This window comes from Propithecus coquereli, unplaced genomic scaffold, assembly GCF_000956105.1.
Source record: "Propithecus coquereli isolate 6110/MARCELLA unplaced genomic scaffold, Pcoq_1.0 Scaffold115, whole genome shotgun sequence".
NCBI lineage: Eukaryota > Metazoa > Chordata > Mammalia > Primates > Indriidae > Propithecus > Propithecus coquereli.
In genome coordinates, this window is record NW_012135525.1 from 1134071 (window position 1) to 1155874 (window position 21804).

General features: G+C 38.2%; 1 protein-coding gene across 1 annotated transcript in view; it reads right to left on the minus strand.

Annotated features, from left to right (window-relative positions):
* Positions 1-21804, minus strand: part of REEP3 (receptor accessory protein 3) — a 130354-nt gene that overhangs the window by 13360 nt on the left and 95190 nt on the right. Inside the window, exons 3-5 of the mRNA XM_012657726.1 lie at positions 8303-8379; positions 5748-5868; positions 5461-5574 (exon numbers count right to left, since the gene is read on the minus strand). Coding sequence (XP_012513180.1) covers positions 5461-5574; positions 5748-5868; positions 8303-8379 — 312 coding nt within the window. The remainder of the gene's footprint in view (positions 1-5460; positions 5575-5747; positions 5869-8302; positions 8380-21804) is intronic.

Genomic DNA, 21804 nt, shown 5'->3' on the forward strand with positions numbered 1-21804 from the left:
AGTGTTCCTGAATCTTCTGAACTTCAAGTGACACAGAATTCTCAGGGTTTGGATTTGGATGGGCCCCAACATTCATTTGAGAAACTGAGAACACCATAGGGCCTGACTGGGCAGGAGGGCAGGTCCAGAGCTATTATAATACACTCAAGTTCTGGGACGGATTCTTAGCTGAGAAGCAACTCCCTGAACTGGCCCCACACAGAGCTCATGTACATCCGAGGGCACTAGGACATCTGAACGTCTACTCAAGTTTCTAAGCACATGGATGGCATCTGTAAAAAGGGACCCTGCATATATGACTAATTCCAACTTCTTTACATTCAAATAATTCTGCCTTTGTTTAAATACTTCATTTCTTGGTCAAACATTACATCAAAATTACTATATTTTGTGTTAAATAAGGGGAATTTATTTCACTTATCAGCATCTTTGTATAACACCTTCAATCTATTCTCTTCACATTTTTTATCAGTAATTTAAAAACATATCAGTAATGCTTTATAATCTTATAAGCAGAAAACATTCTTTTACAGAAAAATTCTTATTATACTACTCAATAATGAATAGCCATTAAGCTCTATTTCTTTTTGATCCTTGACATGTTATATTATAATTGCAGAAAAGGTTAGTTCCCAGTTTTAAGGAAAATCTCTTTTCCCTACAGACATTCAACAATTAATCTGATCAAGCCCAGAATGGAACTGACTGCATTTGCATTAGGTGAATAATATATTTTAGTGTTTTTAAGATTAAAGTAGTATATATTTATTGAAGGATATTTATAACAGAAAAATTTTTAAAAATTATTTGTAACCTACCACTAAAACTACCTATATGTATATGCCCTTTTAGTTTTTTCTGACTCATACTTTTATAGCAGGGTTTCTCAACCTTAACAATATTGCTATTTTGGGCTGGATAATTTTTTTGTTGTGGGAAGCTGTCCTGTGCTTTGTAGGATATTAAACAGCATCTCCAGCCTCCACCCACTAGATACCAGTAGCAGCCCACTCTCATTTGTGACAACCTAAAATGTCCCTTGGTGGGGGTGGGGGCACAAAACTGCCTCCAGTTGAGAACCACTGTTTTAGAGTTACAAGGGGTTTTAGAAGTCAGATTTCACCTCTTTGTTTTACAGGTGAGAAAATTAATACTTAGATCAATGCAGATGTTCTGCCCAAAACCTCATAGCTAATTAGTGGCAGAATCAGGACTTAAAAAAAAAAAAAATCCAGATTAATTCAACTGCTTTTTAATAAAAGGATTTATTCTGTAAAATTTGGATTCAGTCAAAAGCCCGCACTAGATGATCCAGAAGGACACATGTGGCCCCAAGGCCACAGGTTCCCTGCCCCAATCTGTCCTTCATCTGGCAGTAGTGCTGCTCATCTGCACAAAAGCCACCTGCACGTCTAATGTGAAAAGCTATGGAATGTTGAACATCCTCATAAAAATCCTTGAAGGTCCTTCGTATGTTTATGCTTTGCTCAGCCAAAATAAACTTGTACACTGACCTTGCAAACAGATGCTTGGTAATGAGGTCATACAACTGAGTAACATTTTCAGAAAATTGTTTTACAGTGTAATAAATGTTCAGATTAGATTCCTATTTTCACCTTTAACATGCTCAGGTGGTTCAACCTGGGAAACCTAGTCAGGGGTATTACCTGTTCTTTAAAGGTCACATCAAGGGTCCAATAATTTTTAGCCTGAAAGGTATTTTAAACAAACTATATATTGTAAAAATTTTAGATAATTCCCCAGTCTTACTGTTGGCTTCCTTTCAGTTTCTCCTTAAACTTGACCTATTTTCTATTTCAGTTTCAATTTATTCTTCGGTATGAAGTGTCTGGTTCAGTGATTCCTCCATGATGATACCTTTGTTTGACATCTCCAGAGATGAAACTAATTTCGTGTACTCTAAAATAAGCACAGCATAACTTGAGGCAAATAGTGTTAACATGCTGTGTTCAGCATATTTAATGACCATTTCTAATGAATAATATAGATTCCAGGATGGAGGCCCCAGTGTTCCTGTATTCACGATGAGGATGGCGAAGATTCCCTCCTACATGGGGATCTTGTTGATAAAATAATCACAACATCACAAACAAGTGGGGACAGTTTCAAATTGAATTTCAATTGTAGGATATGTGTTTCTATTTGTTTTGCAGTAGTAACTTAGATGACTTTTATATTTCCTACTTCCTGCCTTTGGGATGGAGAGGTGATTTTAAGGTGTTAAATATATAAATACAAACAATGAATCACGAAGAAGAAAGCCAGAGAACTAGATATAGGATTGTTTTCACAATGTTTTTACAGAAAAGTATTTCTGTGAGCTTTTTTTTTAGTAATGGAAGGTAATGGATGGGCTCTTAACAACAAAAGAAGAAATAAAAATTTCAGGTATTGAACAGAGACATTAGCTACAGCCAGACAGCAGCCTGGGAGGGTGGGGACTGTATTTATCTTGCTCATTGCTGCATCCCTCAGCACCTACCATATAGTAGGCATTAAATAAACAGACACTGAATAAATGATATGCAGGATCCTAAAAACTGATGGAGGCAAAGTGTAAAATAAATGAGGAGGGAATGAGGATAAGATAATATAGTAGCAACTGCTGATTCCTCACAGAGAGGGTTTGAAAGTAGTAAACACAAATCAGAATAAAACAAGTACTCCACAAAATAGTCACAATATGTAGAAAGGTGTCTCACAGAATAGTAGGATTACAAACCAAATTTAAATGTGAAGAGGAAAAATGGGATTTGTATGCTTCTGCTTTTTAAAACAATGTTCTAAAATGTCTTTTTTCTAAACTACTTTTCAAGTTGAAATTTAATTGTCAGATTTTCTCCATAGAATCGTGTTGAATGATGCTTCTAAACATGAAAGATTCAGAAAGCATTTCCATTGGAGTGTAAATAAATAAATGTACTTGGTTTGTAAAGTCAAATAATGCTAAATTTTATAATAAATAAAAAGCAACAAGGCCTTAGTCCCCTTCTCCTCTTTGTCCCCTTGCAGATGAACACTCTACTTTCCTGTTACAGCAGATGAGCGTTTTAGTTCTGGTCCATCTCCTGTTTTTCTTCCCCTGTCCTCCTAACATGGCAAAATCACAGTTGTTAAATCCTCAGTCTGTGTTCTCATTATCATAATGTAAATGCTGTTCCCTGCTGAGCCAAGCCATGCTCCACTATTATATTTCCTTTCTTACATAACTTTTGTTTTTTCCCAGGGGTAAGGATTACACCTTTTCTTCTTTTTCATTTGCTTAGTTGTTCTACCCTCTCCCTCTTTACATTGTCTCCAGTACATTTTTCATGGCGCTCAGGTGTACAGCTGCATCAGTACCAGCTGTCTACAGCCAGCGTGTCCTCTGATTGGTCACAGCATGGGCTCTGACTGGTTTAAGTATCATCCCTGTGCAGCATTAAACCTATTAGATCCTCTGGGCTCTGTGTGTTTCCCAGAGACATCCCTCCTGGCACCTTTCATCCATCACATCCAATTTTGGCTGGTTGCACTTTGGACTTGACGCGTTGTGGGAATTCCTGTTATATCATCTCCCTTCCATGTAGGATAACCTGTTTCCCAAATCCCATAAGTTTCCTTTTTTGCGGACTATTCCCTAACGTTGGCAAAGCATATCTGCCCTGACAGAGGTAGGTAAATCTTGTGACTTTGCACGCCTAGAATTTAAAAACAAATTTTTATTCTAAGTGCATACATGATTGATAGCTTGACTATTATACAACTGGAGGGTAAAAATCATGATGGCATCGGGGGTGGTATTACTCTGTCTTCAAGCTTCCATTGTCACTCTTTAGAAATTTAATGCCATTCTAATTCTAGATCATTTGAATGTGACATGATTTTTATCTTTGGAATCTTTAAGAATTTTCTCCTTATCTCTGGTGTTTTGGGATATCCAATGATTTTGCTTAGACTTGGTCATTCTTTTCATTCATTGTGCTGGGTACTTGGTGGGCCCTTTCAGTCTGGAGATTCATGGGCTTCAGTTCTGGGAAATATTTCTTTGATAATTGTGTCTGTTCTCTCTTTTCAGAATTCCTAGTTGCTGAGTTCTGGATCCCCTGGATAATCTTTTTTAGTGGACATGGAAATCAGGAATGTATTTTCACTGAGCAAGATATAAAAAGCAAAGCAAATGAATTTCTAAAATGGAAAACAATCCTTTAAACTGAAAATTTTGCCAATTCATTTACAAACCTATCCTAATAACAGAAAAAGCTTTTAAAAGCCAAATAACAGGAAAACCATACTACATGAAAGTGCTGGTAATTAATAACCATTAATAATACAGTTGTCTTACCTGTATAGTGCTGCATAGTTAATAAATCTCCATTTAATTCTTAACACAACACTGCTTGGTATATAATTTGAATTTTTCTTCTCGCTTATTATATTAATTTTGATACTTGAGCCCTCATTTTATAACCATTTACCATTACAATTACATAAAATCACCACTGAACTAGAAAATTAATTTCCATAGTATTGTCATTTTAGTTCAAGATAACTAAAAGAATTGAATACTATTTACTCTCAACTTAACAGCAAAAAACTCAAGCTTTCACTTGGATTGAGATAGACACACGATATTAATGTTTATTAGGCTCCCGCTATATGCAAGCAAGCACTGTGCTTTTATATATTCTCTCACAGGTAGTATAGTACCCCTTTTATACATGAAGCAACTAACGAACATTGAAATCAAGTAAATTGCCTATGGTTACTTAGAAAGTTACACTCAACACTTTCTGGACCTGTTTTCTTTCCATACACTACACACCAAAATCAATTATACTATGGCCTTTAAAATAAACCACACGAATTACAACATGCAAGGAAATCCAAAAGCCATAATGCAAATTTGCACAGAACACATTCTTTTGATAACTTGGCTTGCAAACACAACAAATGACATTAGTAACTGGCTAAGTAAAATCTCAAGTTTTAAGGACAGAATTTTTTCATGCCTTATTTTGAATAATCAGTTACCTCAAATTGATTGAAGTAGAGGTGCAGAAGTAAGCCAGAAATCCTAGCAAGATATTGCCATCGAGAGAGAGAACACCAAAGACAGAGAAAGAAAGAATGGTCATCTTTACTTAAGGTGATTTATTCAAATCATTTTAAGGTAATAAAGTGGAAAAATTATGACAAAATAACATTTTCAGGTATGTTTTACTTATTAACTAACTCTCATTTTGTGATCAATTAAGAAATTCAAAATTTATTGAGTAGTTATAGAATATATAATGTGAAGATACCTTAAAAATTACCTAATTGTTCTTTCTAGTACTAGAAAAATGAACATAAAGCAAAATTCTACCATAAGTTTATAATGATTTGAAATAAAAATCCACCTTACTTTATTTTTTGACTTAATGTGACATTGGATAAAAAAGGTAAATGAAAAATTACCTTCACTGCAGCAGTGACAGCAGCAGTAGCTGCTAAGTTCAAACCTTGCCGTCCAAAGTTTACCACGGTCTCATAGCCTCGTTCCTTTGCTTGTACAATATATTCGTCAATCTCCTGGGGGGAAAAAACCCACATAGATGTTAATTTTATTTAATAACAGTGTTAAGAAGCCCCAAACTAGGACTTTCTCCCCATAATTTAATAGTTCCACTAATTTTACAGCATTAAGTATGTGTCGATAGACATTTCTTAAAAAATGATTTGTGAAAATAATTTATATACCTTACCCTTTCCTTTGAAGAAAGAAGTGGATGAAGGAATTTTCTATAAATTAAACTGGCTCCTTTGGTATAGGGACAGAGCAGCCATATGACAAAAGCAATCTTCAGCTCATAGTACAGGGGAAACCTGACGAGAAAAAAATTGAAAATAAAGCTGCTAGTGAAAAATAAACTATAACCAATATGGAAATCACAAAAACACTTTTTAAAAAGTTCAGTCACTGTGCTAGGTTTTCACATGTAAAAGTTAGTGATCAGGGAAACAACCATGTTTGAATTGATGAAATCATCTCCTTTAACTATAGATCAGTTAACGAAAAGAACGACCCCAGGGATTCACACCTTCTAATCCAAGATTCTTCCTCTGAAGCAAGCATAGGAAAACTGCCAAACTGACTGTAGCAGTCAAGAGAGGGCACTGACAGCATTTAGCCAGGGAAGTAAGGTACACCCACCCTGTCTGCAGAGCCAAACTACCATGGAAGTACATGCTATATACCTCAAATCATCAGGGCACTTCATATGCTCCAAGTGCACAATGCTTATCCCGTGCACACATGTCCTTATGTTGCTCAGGACTCCCAGAAAACTTCCCTTCCAATCTCATTTGGCCAGAATTGCAGCACTTTGCAGACCTAAATTATTTACTTGCGAGGGGAACACAATTAGCATTGTGGTAGACTGGGAATTAGGGTTATACAACCATGCCCTTTTCCATGTGACTTTGTAGCACCTTCCCTGTGAGGACTTTCCCCAATCAATGACTGTGGCTTTAACCACGTATGTTGCTTTGGCCAACAAAATGTGAGTGTGACAGATGTCACGTAAAGCAGGAGCCTTAAATGCCCTTTGATGCCCTACTCCAACACCCTCAACCTCTCGCTTTAAGCGTTTGCCTTCTGCCGTAAGAATAGCTGCTTCTCTGGCTTTGGTCCTGGAGTGAGACAACACTTAAAACTAAGCTGAGTCCAGCAAAGCTGCAGCTGACCATTTGCCCTCATGCAGTTTGAGCAAGAAATACAAGTTTGTTTTTCTAACCTGCTGTGCTTTTATGGTTGGTTGTTGCCACAGCAAAAGTTAACTAAAATATAATGAGGGGCCCAGTATCCTGTGGTCCATGAGGCACTAAGATAAATAACTGAGCAAATCTGGGTTTTTCTATCAAGGCAGACAGGTAGGGGGCAGTGAGGAATGATTATTGTGTGGTGAACAAAAGGTTTCTGCCACATGCCATCACAAAAAATTTCTAGACTTCAATTGTTTATGTTAAATTTTTCCTATATTGTTCACTTTTTAATAATATATATAGGTTACATGTGCAATTAGAAAATATGAGGTCTTTAAAAAAAATCTTTGAAACTTAGACCTACCATGGTTTGGAATCTGTGTTCTGCCACTTAAAAACAAACAAACAGACAATAAACAATCAGAAAACCCTCCCCGAAAGCCCTACACCAAAAGCATAACAGGTAAATGAATGAACTTTGGGGCAGAGGAAGGAAAACTTGTACAGTATTTCAAATTGGAAGAGAAAGAGGGGTGCAGATACAGAGAAGTTCATTAATAAAGGCAGGTTGTTAAGAATGAATATTTTAGTCTGATGACTTCTACTTTTTTCTAGCAAATCCAATGTGACCTAATGTGGTATGAGAAAATGAAAATAGCGAAATGGGAAAGACAGCTTAAGGAGAGAACAGTAAAGGTTTGAAACAGACACAGGCAGGAAAGGAAGTAGATACTGACCAGAAGCAAGTTAAAGGAATGAGGTTCAATTGATAGCTATATGAGCAGCTGATTGATTTTTTTCCAGCTGCATTTAGTAGTCCAGGTAAAGAAGTAAAGAAGAGTGATTGCTGGGCTAATTTAGGCTGAAGGTTTGTGCAGTAAGGGCAGAGGAAGATACTGGCAAGGTTGGAAACTTAAATATTTTGAAAGGAGAAGTTCTCCAAATGATGGCAGGGTTTAAATGGAAATGCACTATTGAAATACAGCACAAGGAGATTCAAGTTGTCCATTAAGTACTGCTTGCTCCTTCGTAAAATGTTAAATCCTTAAAGATATAAACATGCTTTAAATTCTGCCTTGTCTATTTGGAATAGAGCAGCCAAGGAGCTGGTGTTGAATGGGCGTCCACATGGGCGCTGACGTTGTCCAGTTTGAATGTTTGTCGATGAGAATTATAAGGATGGGGAGGAGGTGATAAAACCAGATGATGTGGGCTTCAAAAGAGGAGTCCTTTAGGAAAGTGATAAAGGAAAATAGTCTGAAGTCATCAGCGTAGAAAAGGATTATGACAACCAAGTTTCCTTATTCCAAGATATTGAGGGGAAGGTGTGTGGGAAGTGGGCAGGGAGTGACATATGGGGAGAAAAATTAGCTGCACTTATTTGAGGGGGCTATAGGAAAGTAATGTTCTTATGGAAAAGCAGATGAAGAAAACAAGATGTAGGATAATTAGGTAACTTGATCAAATTCACTTAGTTAATAGCAAGAGCAGAATAAGAACTCAGGACACTGACAATGAGTCTGTAGTGTGGCCCCTTCTCAATAGTAGAACTTACCAAGCAACTGTTTGATCTGCTACTGTTTCAATGACAGTATAGAGAGCAAAAACAATCCAGTACATCATCCATCGAACCTGGAAGTAATTAATTATTATTAATAAAAATACTAATGAACAGCAGACTAAATCTGCAACTGAATAATTATACATATGTTATTTCTAGATAAACAGTATGCTGGGTCAAATGCAGAAGGTGATGGTTTAGTTTGCAATAGGTTTTGAGTTCTTTACATCACTATATCGACAGCCTTGTGATACAAAGAATCAAAGAATAACAAATCTCTGGGGCCTGATATGATATAATTTAGGAATCTAAAACAAAGAATTGGAAAAATAGGAAACATTTTTCTTTTTTTTTTTTTGAGACAGAGTCTCACTCTCTTGCCTAGGCTAGAGTGCCGTGGCGTCACCCTAGCTCACAGCAACCTCAAACTCCTGGGCTCAAGCGATCCTCTTGCCTCAGCCTCCCAGGTAGCTGGGACTACAGGCATGCCCCACCATGCCCGGCTAATCTTTTCTATTTTTAGTTGTTTGGCTAATTTCTTTCGATTTATAGTCGAGACGGGGGTCTTGCTCTTGCTCAGGCTGGTCTCGAACTCCTGGGCTCAAGCAATCCTCCCGCCTCGGCCTCCCAGAGTGCTAGGATTACAGGCGGGAGCCACCACGCCAGGCTCCAATTACACCATCTAGAGAGAGAAAACGCAAGAAATTCTTGAATGTGGGGTACAAGAATAACCACATTCCTTGTTCTCATACCAATCTGTGACAAAAAAATTTAGATTCTTATAAATAGCTAGAAAATTTACCTATTTAGTTTTAATACAGATGCTTGTTTGGGTATTTCATAGACAATATAAAACTATAACTCAAGTAGCTTTTACAATTTTGTGTTTACATGGACAAATCAATTAAAAATAGCCATGAATAACTTTTGAGGCAACTGTATTGTGAAATATGAATACCAATTTGCTCTAATTTATGAAGAATCCTGAAAGCTTAAAAAAACTACCCAAAGCAAATAATAAGGTACATTATCTATATTTGAAATATGAGGAAATTGATTTGTAAGATTATCTTAAAATTTAAAAAAAACAAACAAACAAATGTTGTCTTTAGTTTCCCACTTTTCAAGATTTCTTTTAAATCTCTCACTGCTCCCAATCCCAAGGTTTGTCCAAGTATGGGGATTTTCTCCCAGGACTAAAATCCTACGTGTGTCTCTGTGTGTGTTGTCTTTTCTTTCCTCCCCTCCCCTTTCCAACAGAAGTGATGCTCTTGTATGAGTTCATTCACTCAGCCTTTCCAAATCCAAACACTAATTTGGTACTTTTACCTCTCCACTGTATTCATAAGGTTATCTTTTACCGTGACTGACTATAGGCCTTCCCCCACATGAGAAATGAAGAAAAATATGACTGCAAACTGAATAACGTGCCTTACTGAGCTAGAGGGGACCTTGGAAGAGATTAAGCCTTTTTAAACTAAACAATGGTTTACTGAAAAAAACTGTAAAAACATTACAAGAGAAATTGTTCTGGTTTGGTCTCCTATTCAACTTACCCTAGGACTCTTGGGGAGATTCCAAGAAACGCTAGTGCTCCATGTGGTAGATTGAAAACATAATATGGCAAACTCCTCTCACTTAATGAAGGGCCAAAATCAATATGATATTCAAGCTCACTGAGCTAGCAGATGGCTGAAGGAGGTCCGGTCCACCTTGAAGCCTGAATTATGCAGCTTTTTAAACAAGCGGCTGCCACCAGACCAGTCTCTCCAGTTCTCTAGGATTTCCTGGTTCTCTCCCTCTCTAGTTCTCAGCACAGGGATTTCAATATAAACATTATCACCTTCTTTCCCAGAAAACTGAAGGCTTACGTTAGATTGGATCCTCCTCACAGAAAATTTAGGAAACTCTCAGAAAAATTAAAGTATTTAAGTCAATGCTTATTATTTTTCATTATTTCACATTTTCATTATTTCACAACTGTGATCTTCCAAAGGGATAACAACTATAAGTAATACTCCACAAATAAAGAAAGCTTTGATTTTTAGTTAAAAAACGATTGAACAAACAACAAATTATCCAATCAATAGGGTATTTCTGGGCGTTTTCCTGGGATACTGACAACAATTTTATATAAGCAAAACCTCATGGTTTTAATTTGTCTTTAATGAAGAAATTCTTTGACAATTTGCTCTCTTGAACCTATGGATTTTTCATTCTCCTTATCAGAAACATGGATCTTAAATATAGTTGAATTCAGGCAATAATTAAAAGAATTCAATAAGCATGTGTTATGCAGGGGAGCAACCACAAAGAAAGTTAACTTTGAAAATATATTGCTTCTTTTTTCCATTAATGGACTTCTTCGGTATTTTATACCAAATGATTACTCAGTGAAGCTTTTATTAAAACTATACCTCAAGGCCACTCAGTCTACTGTTTAAGGTTTTGCTCAAAGGAAATAACACAAAGAAGTCAAGGTCAAAAAAAAAAAAGAAATTAAACACATGTGAAGATAAAATATTCTTTGGATCACCTGAAAACATTAATAACAAAATGCAATACTAATACAAAAAAATTGGTAGGAAAACAATCACACTGCTATCTTATGAACATATCTAACCAAATATAATAGAAATAATTGGTTTTAAAATGTTATGCAAATACAAGTCAGTAATCTAACAGGTGACTTTAATAAACCACAATCCACCTTTTAAGTTAAAGGAAAAAAAGTTCACACTAACATGATGTTTATTGATACAATTTATGTTCTTGGCAAAGTGGGAACAAATAATATTTCTTTCTGGTTCAGAAATGATTGGTAAAATCAACAAACTATTGCTTAGATATCTGCACAAGAACAATGAGTATTGAGAAAGCTGTTCACAGTTTTTCCTTAAAAGTCTCTTTGATCCTCTGCAGTCTATAAACCCTAATCCCAGTGGTAAACATTTTCAACCCAGATGACAGTTCATTTTCAGAAAAGGGGCTTATACTTGCGGGGACGGGGGCTCTGCGGTTAGCGAGTGCACTGGAGCAGGGTTCAGGAATTGAAAGAAGAGGCGGGCAGCAGCGGGCAGATGAAACATACTCTCTATTGCCGGGGCCGGGGTGGGGGGATGCTGCGCGCAGCAAGTACATGGCGAGCATTTATACATATGGCTCAGAACAATAGTGGCAACACGCCAAGCGAAAGCGTGATGGCATGGGTTCACAGAGGACATAACACCTTGGTTACGTAAGTGTGTTGACTCATGCCTTACCAGGCCGGCGGAAGGCCAATCATTTTAGTTTGGCCTAAAAAACCTATTTATTGCCTATACAAATGGATTTCCCTTACAGTGCTACCAGAGGCTCACAGAGCAGATACGAATTGCCTGAATACTCTGTAACTCCCTTCTATGTAGCCTAGTTGATGACCATAAAAAGCTGTGAAAGAAAGATGTCTCTTTGATCCCAGAGAACTGAATTCTCCATCAAGGTGAAGATTACATCTATAAGCACTAAGATGAGGAGACACACACACATACACACCCCTCCTATTGATTAATCTTTCTTCTTCTTTTCTTTTTTTTGGAGACAGAGTCTCACTCTGTTGCCCAGGCTACAGTGCCATGGCGTCAGCCTAGCTCACAGCAACCTCAAACTCCTGGGCTCAAGTGATCCCCCTGCCTCACTCAGCCTCCTGAGTAGCTTGGACTACAGGTGCGCACCACCACGCCCAACTAATTTTTTCTATTTTTAGTAGAGACGGGGGTCTCGCTCTTGCTCAGGCTGGTCTCGAACTCCTGACCTCAAGTGATCCTCCTGCCTCACCTCCCAGAGTGCTAGGATTACAGGCATGAGCCACCACCCCCGGCCTAATTTAGTCAACTCTTGAGGACTCAGGTGGTGTCATTAAAAATAACATTCATTGATACAGTTGTAAGTAAACCCTACCTACTTCATGTCACAGGAATACAAACATGACAGCTCTGTCCTCCAGGATTTAACATTTTACCAAGGAGAAAAACAAGTAAATAACTGTAATTTAAAAAATGTTATGCTGGGTGCACCTGTAATCTCAGCTACTCAGGAGGCTGAGGTGGGAGGATTGCTTGAGCTTAGGAATTCAAGGCCAGCCTAAGCAATACAGCTAGACTCATCTCTTAAAAACAAACAAACAAACAAACAAAGTTCTGTTGTTCTTCTACATTAGTTACCCTAGTTTCTAGTATGAGTCAAGACCCTAATATTTCAAAGAAAGCTTACTAAAGGGATTAGTTATAAACCTGTGAGCAACATTCAGGAAAACCAATTAAGGACAGTGGTGCATCAGTGAGCTGGTGACAGCAGGAACTGGTGTTACTTCTAGGTGAGGGGGGAGGGGAGGAATAGGTTTCCTGGCGTCCAGAGAGGGTAACTGTGGGTGAGAGCTATAGGCTCAGGTAGACAGTCACAGTCTACCTGTGGTGGCAGGGAGGGAGCGGGAGAGCGAATACTCTGACCTCATGCTCACCCTGTCTTCTCATCTTCTGCAGGGCCTCTCACAGGCCAAACCTAAAGGGAAGCCAGAGATGGTCTAGCCTGGATGGATAAGCCTCCTGGGCCATATAAAAGGCAGGGAACTGAGGAAAATGGAGGGGAAACTCCGCAGGAGGGGCAAGTAGAAGGTCCCAGCGCTCACCCTGTTAGCTTTTTGAAACTGTGAACTAATACAAAATCCTAAGCCGCGCTCTCCCCTCGGCCAAGGGGATCCTGAGTTCCCGGCCATGCCTCATTATGTGCCCTCCCTTGCTGACAGCCATCAGGCTTTTCCCTAAGGGCTGAACAGAAACCAATCCCAGTGATCCGGACCAGCTTTCTTTCCTGGTAAGAGACTCTACCCCTGGAGTGGCTTTAACCAGTCTATGGAGCATGCGCAGAGAGGGTCTTCAGGTCCTTGTTTCACCTCTTTGGCCTTAAGAGGGCGGCCATTTCTGAATGTGGACCCCATAAAAGGGCATAAAGCTCAACTGCGCAGGTGCAGGTTTCTCCTTTCATAAATATTCACGAACCCTCCTATAGCTTGTTAAATTTGTGTGTGTGGCCATCCTATTCACTATAAATTCCTATTGTCTCTGCCTCGAAGCTCCTATTCCTGGTGTCAGGCTGAGGCTCAGTGGCTTTCCAGCCTGTTGGGCACCCACAGGCTGCAACCCTTTCTGAGAAATAAAACTCTCCTCGTTATTTCCTCAGTTAACAAAACGTACCCAGAATTGAAGTCATCTATTATCATTTCCACAGATAGCCCCCAGCCCAGATGACCATCATCTCTTGTCTGAATTATTTCGATAGCATCCTAACTGATCACTCAGCTTTTTTCAGTCTACTCTGCATATAACAGAGTGTGTCCTTAAAACAGAAGCCACTCATGTCATTCCTCTGCTCAAACCTCTCTGATGGCTCCCCATCAAAATCCTTACTACAGCCTAAAAGGCCCTATGGATCTGGCCCCAGCGACCTCTCCATCCTCACCTGCTACTGCACCTTCCTTGCCCATTCTGCTCAGCCACACCCGCCCTTTTCCTGTCCTTTGTATGTGCTGATATGTTCCTGCCTCAGGGCCTCTTACAGGCTGTTTCCTTGTCTGAAATGCTCTTTCCCATAGCTTTCTCACGTGCTTCAGATTTCTGCTCCAATATTTCCCATCAGAGAAGCCTTTTCCTGATCACCTGTTTAGAATATCAATGTCATCCTAACTCTCTCATCCTGCTTAATTTTTCTCTTTAGCAGGCACCACATATCATAGACACATCTAACAAATGTTTACTTTTTTTCCCTGCCTTTTCCTACTAGAATGTAAACCTCAAGAGGGCAAAGACGTTTATTTTGCTCACCGCTGAATCCCCAGTGCCTGGCACAAAAGTTGCTCCATAGATGTATGTTGATGGATTGTTGAATGAATATGGGGCTGCACATGGCTTAGTGTGCTCCTTTTGTAAGGACTGCAAAAGGCTAGAAAGTAGATAGCAGGCAAAAACATGATGAATAAATATAAACTAATCTTTTAAGTGATCCAGTTTTTTTTTTTTTTTTAAGGAGAAGGGAATAAAAAATAGCAGGAGGCAAAATGAAAGCATGTTTATGTTCTCAAGGATTTAACATTTTACTGGAGAGATAATGAGATCCAAATTATGAGAAAGCAGGAATACTTAACGGAACAAGATCCTGGATGAGACAGACGAGAATACGATTAGGAACGTAGATGGAAAGAAGAGTGGGCTGATGAAAGAAGAAGGGATGCCTCTTCCTCTGGGACAGCAGGAAGGCAAGAAATGAGTGGTCGCCCTGGGAAGAGAGTTGAAGGGTCACAGGTGAGGCTCTCTCCCTTCACCCTGCAGTAGGAGGGCAGGTCAGTTGTTAAAGCTGGGTATGGGCAGGAAGGGGAGTGCATTTGAGAAGGGCAATAAATGTTTAGAAAAGTTGTTTTTAAGGATGGGAAAGGGAGCTGCCTAGGGAAGGGTTGGAACAGACGACGTGATCATTGATGCCCTCACCTGCTCTGGGTGTCAGAGCAAGGGCTACAGTGAAAGGTCTAGGACAATAAAATGAGAGGTATGGTGGTGACATACTGCTGTTCGTACAAAGGCATAATGACAGAGTGTGTCTGGGAAGTGGCCCAGCATGGCCTGTGCTCCTTAGCCTTCTTTGCAGGTAGGTGAGGCAGTGTTCAGTTCTCACCAACAGAATACAAGGCGAGGCTTTTGAGAAGTGGGTATATCTCCTCCACTTGCTGTTCCTCCCTTCCTGCTAGCTGGGATGGCACAGAGCAGAGCAGCCTTAGAAGCTATGTGTTGAAGGTAGGCAGAGTCTGAGTTCTTAAAAAAAATAGTTGCATGAGGAGAACTTTTTGCTGGAATGAACACCTAGCCTGGACTCTTATGTGAAAAAGAAATAAATTTCTATATTCTTTCAGGCATTGCATTATTGTTGCATACTGTGATCACAGCAGCTTAGTCTAGGCCACAGAAGCAGTGGTTCCAGAATTAGGTAAGCATTCGTCATAGTGCTATCAGCTGCCATTTGTGCCATGGCTAATGTCCTGGTATGTGGTGACAGACACTTGTACCACAATGATGGAGAAATGGAGAAGAGGGGTACCATTTTAAGAAACTCTGGTTGAGATATTCTCAAGGAAGTATTTTGGAAGAAACTGAAGGGTAGGAAGGATTGATGTTCTTATGCAGCACACTGGGGCAGAGCCTGAGGAATACTATTTTAAATTATTGTAATCCTTGGTAAATGTGGTTTCTCACTATGTGAATTTATTAGCTAACATCAGCATTGTCAGTATATATGTTTTCAGCAGCAATCCTCTTCTACTTTCATTAGGCCAACAAATCAGATAAATAAGCTTGTTAGAAACAGGCATGAAGTTTCAAGTAAATATATTCTGAGTGGGAGGCCAATAAATAAAATGCAAAGAAAAAAGTGCATAAACGTCAGAGGGATGACTATATAAAAAAAGTTGTTTGATGTTCCATTTTGCTTACTTTGTTTTCTTTCCTAAGAGTATACCTAATGGCTAGTACAGTGCCTGGCACAAAACAGATGCTCAAAACATTTATTAAAAGAATTAATGAACTGGGTTAACTTGGCAAGCAAGGCTGTAATTTCTATTTTTTCTAATTATTCAATAATAAACATCTCTTGAGAGTGGCCACAATGAAATGGCAATCATTTTTCAATTTTGGAGCATTTTACATATTGTACTTTTTGGGACTAGAGAAATGTGATGAATATTTTAATTTAAAATAAAAAATGTATAAACAAGAATTTTTATTTTAAGAATCCTCAAACGGAATCTTAAAATCATTTAAATATCAAAAAGAATTTATTTTCCAAGGAAATATGCTCATAATTAGATAAGTTCTTTTGAAGAATATGGAGTCATCTGTGATATAAAACCATAGAATCTAAAATTGCAGTCTGGTTTATACAGTGCATGGATCAGATTATCCTACTTAACAAGCCAGCACTTGCTTTATTATTACTTGAAATCCGTAAGGCTTTTGTAAAGCCTTAGCATTTCAGAAATCCAGACAGTCATGTGATAGAGTTCTTAGCTTCCCCCTCTCAAAGGAATTAGAGGATATTTAAAGCCTGAGTGAATACTGTAAAATGAATGTACTCATAGGCTAAATTTACTATCAAGAAGACCATGCTCCATTTAATAGGTATGCATTTACCTACCCTAACGCCAAAAGAAAAGTGAGCTTCGTTTCATGGTCTTTTAACATTTTTCAACAAGTTTTTATGATTTATATTCTTACATAAAATTTTTACGAAATTGATTTAGATTCCAGGATAAACAAATAAAGCAAACAAAAAGTCAGCTGCAACTGTAAAACGACCCTCCTGATTTCCATCACAGGCACTGAGAGCAGGGCACAGGCCCCGAGTATACACGGGAATACCGTGTCCTGGTGGGGGGCATGCTGCAGTAGATTCATGAGAGTCATGAATAACAGTCATAGTGGTGTATTAATTAAAAGATATGTTTCTTAATATATAACTCACTCTTGCTATGCTATGACCAGTGTAATACTGTAATAGTGACGATAATATGTGAAATGATATAACAGTACTGATTTATACTTGCATGATAAAAAGAAAAATTAATGCGATATATTAATTTGATAAATATTACTTAAGGCAGACTATGAACAAAGCCTTTGACATGAAATAGTCATAAACCTTGATGTCAGGGTGCCCCTACACCCAAGAAGCTTTCATGGAGGGGATGAGTATAAGAGGACATATAAAAAGAATAAGAATAGATGACTGCCTGTACAAAGTCTGATTCAACATATAACTATTACTATTTGATTACATATTAGATTACATACTATATATTATTCACTGCCTTATATGAATGAAATTTCTCCAAAGGAAGCCTTCTCCAATTACCCCACCTCCTTCCAAAGGTCATATATAAACTTTGTGTACTGTACCTGTCCTTTGTAGCATATCTGTGTGTGGTTGGTTTACGTAACACCTGACTCTGCTATTTGACTCTAACAACCAATAGGAACTGAAATTGTCTTACCCATCATATCCCCAGCACTTAGCACCCTGTGCCTAAAGCAAACACAAAGGTCAGCTTCCACTGATCTATTTTAAATTTTAAGGCCCGGATTGATACAAGATTCCAACACGTAACTCTGAACTGCAAGCAGCAGTTGATCGTATACAAAATAGTCTATTTTGTCAAAGTTGTTTTCAAAGTTATCAGAGATTAAACAGCTTTCCAACTTCTCTTAATTACAGAGTCTTTGAATCATAAAGCTATTAATACTGGTCTTTAAGAAAAGATGAAAAATTACGTATGCCTAATGATTTCAATTATAACCACACTCAGTGAATCCGGAGCATAACATGCTAAAATGTACTTCACTGGGGAAAAAAAACTTCTTTGCTGAGTCTAAAAGAAATAAACACTGCTGGAGTTCAGACCACCCAAAGAGAACTTTATTTTTTGACCATTATTAGTTATCCACTCAGGTCAATTCACCCAAAACATTCATTCTACACATTTCAGAGACAACACAGAGATTCTCTGATATAGAATTCTTTAGCAACAGTACAGAGTTGAGAGGATTTTTTCCTGTTTCATTAACATTAGGCAATAATTTGGTTACTTCATAATGATTTTTCCCCGATTAAAAATAAAAAGGAACAAAATGCAAGAAATCTCCCTCTTTTATCCAATCCAGATGGCTTGGTTATGGGATTTTTCTCAGAGCTGTGCCAAGTTAGAAGCATGGTTGAAAATAAGTTATTTGAAGTTAAATCCAAAGCGAATAGACTGTAGCTGAAAATAGTTTTTTTAAAAAAGATAGAGCATGTGTCGGGGGTAAATAGGTTAGGATTGATTTGGCTTCCTCAGCTTTGGGGTACTTCTTCCCGCATGGCACCATTTGAGTGTGATTTGACTTCGTGCAGCTCCCCAGTACTCAGATGACTGGGAGTCATACTTTTAGATGCTGAACTTGCAGCAACATTGTTTACCTGCAGTTTCTAATCATCGCTGCCAAAGAATACACTGTTGCTCTGAATGAGAAAGCCTCACATTCTGTAGATGTACCTGGTGTCAGAGAGAATAAGAATGGGGCAGATTGTCAATAGAAATGGAGACGTCTGCCACAACACTGCATTATTCCTCCTGCTCATGAATCACAGAAGCCCCATATATTTCCTCTCTGACCTCAGTAGAGTTGAGAAACTTGAGAAAAGGGAAAGTACAGAAATGTTTAAAACCTAGATGAAATTAATTAAAAAGAAATGTTGAAAAGAAGATGAAAAAAGCAGGAACTGTTTAAGGGAACTGTTCCCAGGAGCAGAATTTAGGAAGGAATGACTTCTCAGTCCCAAAATAACTCCCTCCATCCACACTGGCTGAGAATTCACACTTCACTTTTTATATTATTTAAAGTTCTATTGATTTATTTGGGATAATAAGCATTTGGAGGAAACACAGTTCCCTTTTAACAGGACCACATGGAATTTCTCAAGATTTTGGTATGGAAAAGAGACTATTCAGATAGAGAAGAGTAAACTGTTAATAAATAGCCATCACATTGGTTATCCTAGTTTCCATCCTGAATTGTCATCCTGCTTCCTTCTTTCCTTTGGTGCTCCCAAAGCCTCAGCCTATTACATTTGTTATTTGAGGCATTCCCAAGGGGTGTTCCTCATCTAACTTCACAAAGTCATCTCCATCTTGCTACTTCTACAGGTGAACTAACCTAGCCTCTGAGAAATTTGCTTCCTTCTCCAGGCGACTGGCAAGGCTATGGCTGACATAGTAAATGAGAAAGTCCATTCTTCAGGTAAGACACCAACTCTATATGTGACTGTAGCTTTATGCTATAGTCTCGGCAGCACACTTTAAACATACAGTAAACATTCAAATGGGAAGAACCAGCCCTTACAATACTAGGGCCACATGGTATTCCAGAGAAAGCAGGACTGATAGAATAAAAATTCCAGGAAGAATAAATCTCTGTCATGACTGAGAACAAACCTGTGTTATCAAATTACTTCTCAAATTGCATGTGCAATCAACCACACAGAGGGAAGGTTCACATTTGGGTGAGTGGAGGGGGATGGGGGAAGCAACAGAGCACAGGATACTCAGAATAAGGAAGGACTGCCTGAGTGTCACAGTGTAGGCCCTGGGTAAACAGTGAGAGGAACAAAGTGGCTGCAGAGAGGTGCAGGAAGAAGGGTGGATGAATCTAAATGGAAACTTCACTAACAGTGACGTTTTGTCTGGGGCCAGCCATAAAACATGGAAACCGGGAGGAAGTCAGACTCAATATCCTTACTCCTTTGTGTGTATTATATGGTTAATTTTGTTAAAATTTATTTTTCTATAATATATTCCAAGTTGTTAATCAATCACATTATATAAGATGTTTCTGAAACAAACTATTTGTTATTTAGTGCCTATCCGCATATGTAAACTTACTTTTTTAAAAAAGTAAGTTTGCAGTGTGGTGAAGGGCTTTGGCAAAGGGCTGCCTGAGTGCCATGATAAAATAAGATACCACTTAATTAATGGTTTTCAACTTGGCTGTGGATAAGAATCATGTGGGAATTACAAACAATTATATAGATTCCTAGTCCCCACCATCATGAGGTGCAGAGAGAGGGCAGCCAGCTATTTAAAAGGCAAGCTCCATGAGTGGTTTTGATGTATAACCACAATTGAGAGCACGCACAAAATCCTTGCTATTTAAACTGCGGTCTGTAGACCAGCAGCATTGGCATCACCTGGAAGCCTGCTGGAAATCCCAAATCTGAAGCCCAGGCCAGACCTACTAAATCAGCATCTGCATTTATACGAAATCCCAGTGGGAATCAATGTACTCATTAAAGTCTGAGAAGCACTGCAGTGGGAGGCTGCTCTGTGTAAGTTCTCACAATATCAACTAGAAGAAGGTGGTACCATGAACAAAGGTAACGAAAGAAAAGCCTTCGATTTAGAAAAAAGACAAACTTGGTATTGTGAGATAATTTGTGCAATGTAAACATTTAAAAGGTACCCTTATTTTCATAACACGGTTTAGGCACATCACCACTTAAAAAGAATACCAAGAAATTAAAAAAATAGGAACTGGGCCTTTAGCCTACCTCTCAGAGGCACTGTTCATGATTATCAATTGAGCAAATAAAAGCTTTGGGCAAAGAATCCAGGATAGGGTAGCCTGGCAGGCTCTTCTACCCCAAAGTTCCATGAGAAATGTCCCTGTTGTCTACCCAGTCAAAGAGCCCAAAGCTATCTGGACATTGACAACTCGATAAGATTCCCTCCCTTCCCAAGAAGGAAATGCCCTTAGAGTCTCCTGAATCTGCCTCCTACAGGGAGAATGTAGGAACCTTGATTTGTAAGCCGAAATTATGTTAAGCCTTAATGTCAATGGCAAAAACTTCCCCGGTTGGCTCCAATAATTTATTCTGACAATCTTTTAAGGATGTAACATAATGAAATGAGTGAAATATTAGATCTTCATTTAAAAATGACCTGCTGGAAACCTCTGGAAGTTACTATAATATTGTAAAATATAAATTACTCAACTCAATCTATTTCTGTGACTTTCAAGACCATCTGAAGATTTTTTTCCATTTTACCTGCAGTGCTTGGATCTGTATTTTAATTTTAAAAATGTATTTATTGTGATAGCCAGGAGATAGACAAGATTTAAGATAAATATTTATACCATGTTTCAATATATTTTTAATTTTCTGGAGTTTTTCAAAAGAACTTCATCTTTTTACATTACTGTTACATTTCTGAAGTAACCTCTTTCTCAAATGCTTTTTTTTTGAGATGGGCTCTTCCTCTGTCGCCCAGACTAGTCTTGAACTCCTGACCTCAAGCAGCAATCCTCCTTTCTTGACCTTCCAAAGTGCTGGGATTACAGGTCTGAGCCACAGTGCTCCGCCTCAAGTGCTTTTAAAGTTACACGAAGTTTCAGGGAAAGATTTCTTTCTCTTATTTAGCTAAAATCTTCAGGAACAGCTCTAGGTTTAATATTTTTAGGAGGACCTTTCACAGTGTGATGGCAATCTGGTTGACAATCTGATTATTACAGCTGTAGTTGGTAAAACACTGTATTTCGAAAATTACTTAATGAAAAGATGATGTACATGTCTGAGCATTCCAAAGGCAGATCCTGGTATTGTGTGAAAGGAGAAATTTCTCTGCTTAAATAATGTAACCTTTAACTGGAAAGAAAAAAGTCAGGTATATTTGATATTATTAGAAAATATTCCATTATTAAATGATAAAAATTGGAGGTAGTTTAATATTTTCTTTGTCACTTAAGTTTAGCATTGCTTGCCTAAACCCTTTTCCTGTTTCTCGTTTTGTCAGTCCTTTTTCTACTCTTCCCCCATCTTAGCTATTTCAAGTGTTTGTTTTATTTGCCTTTTTTTTTTTTTTTTTTTTTTTTAAGGAGAAGGGAATA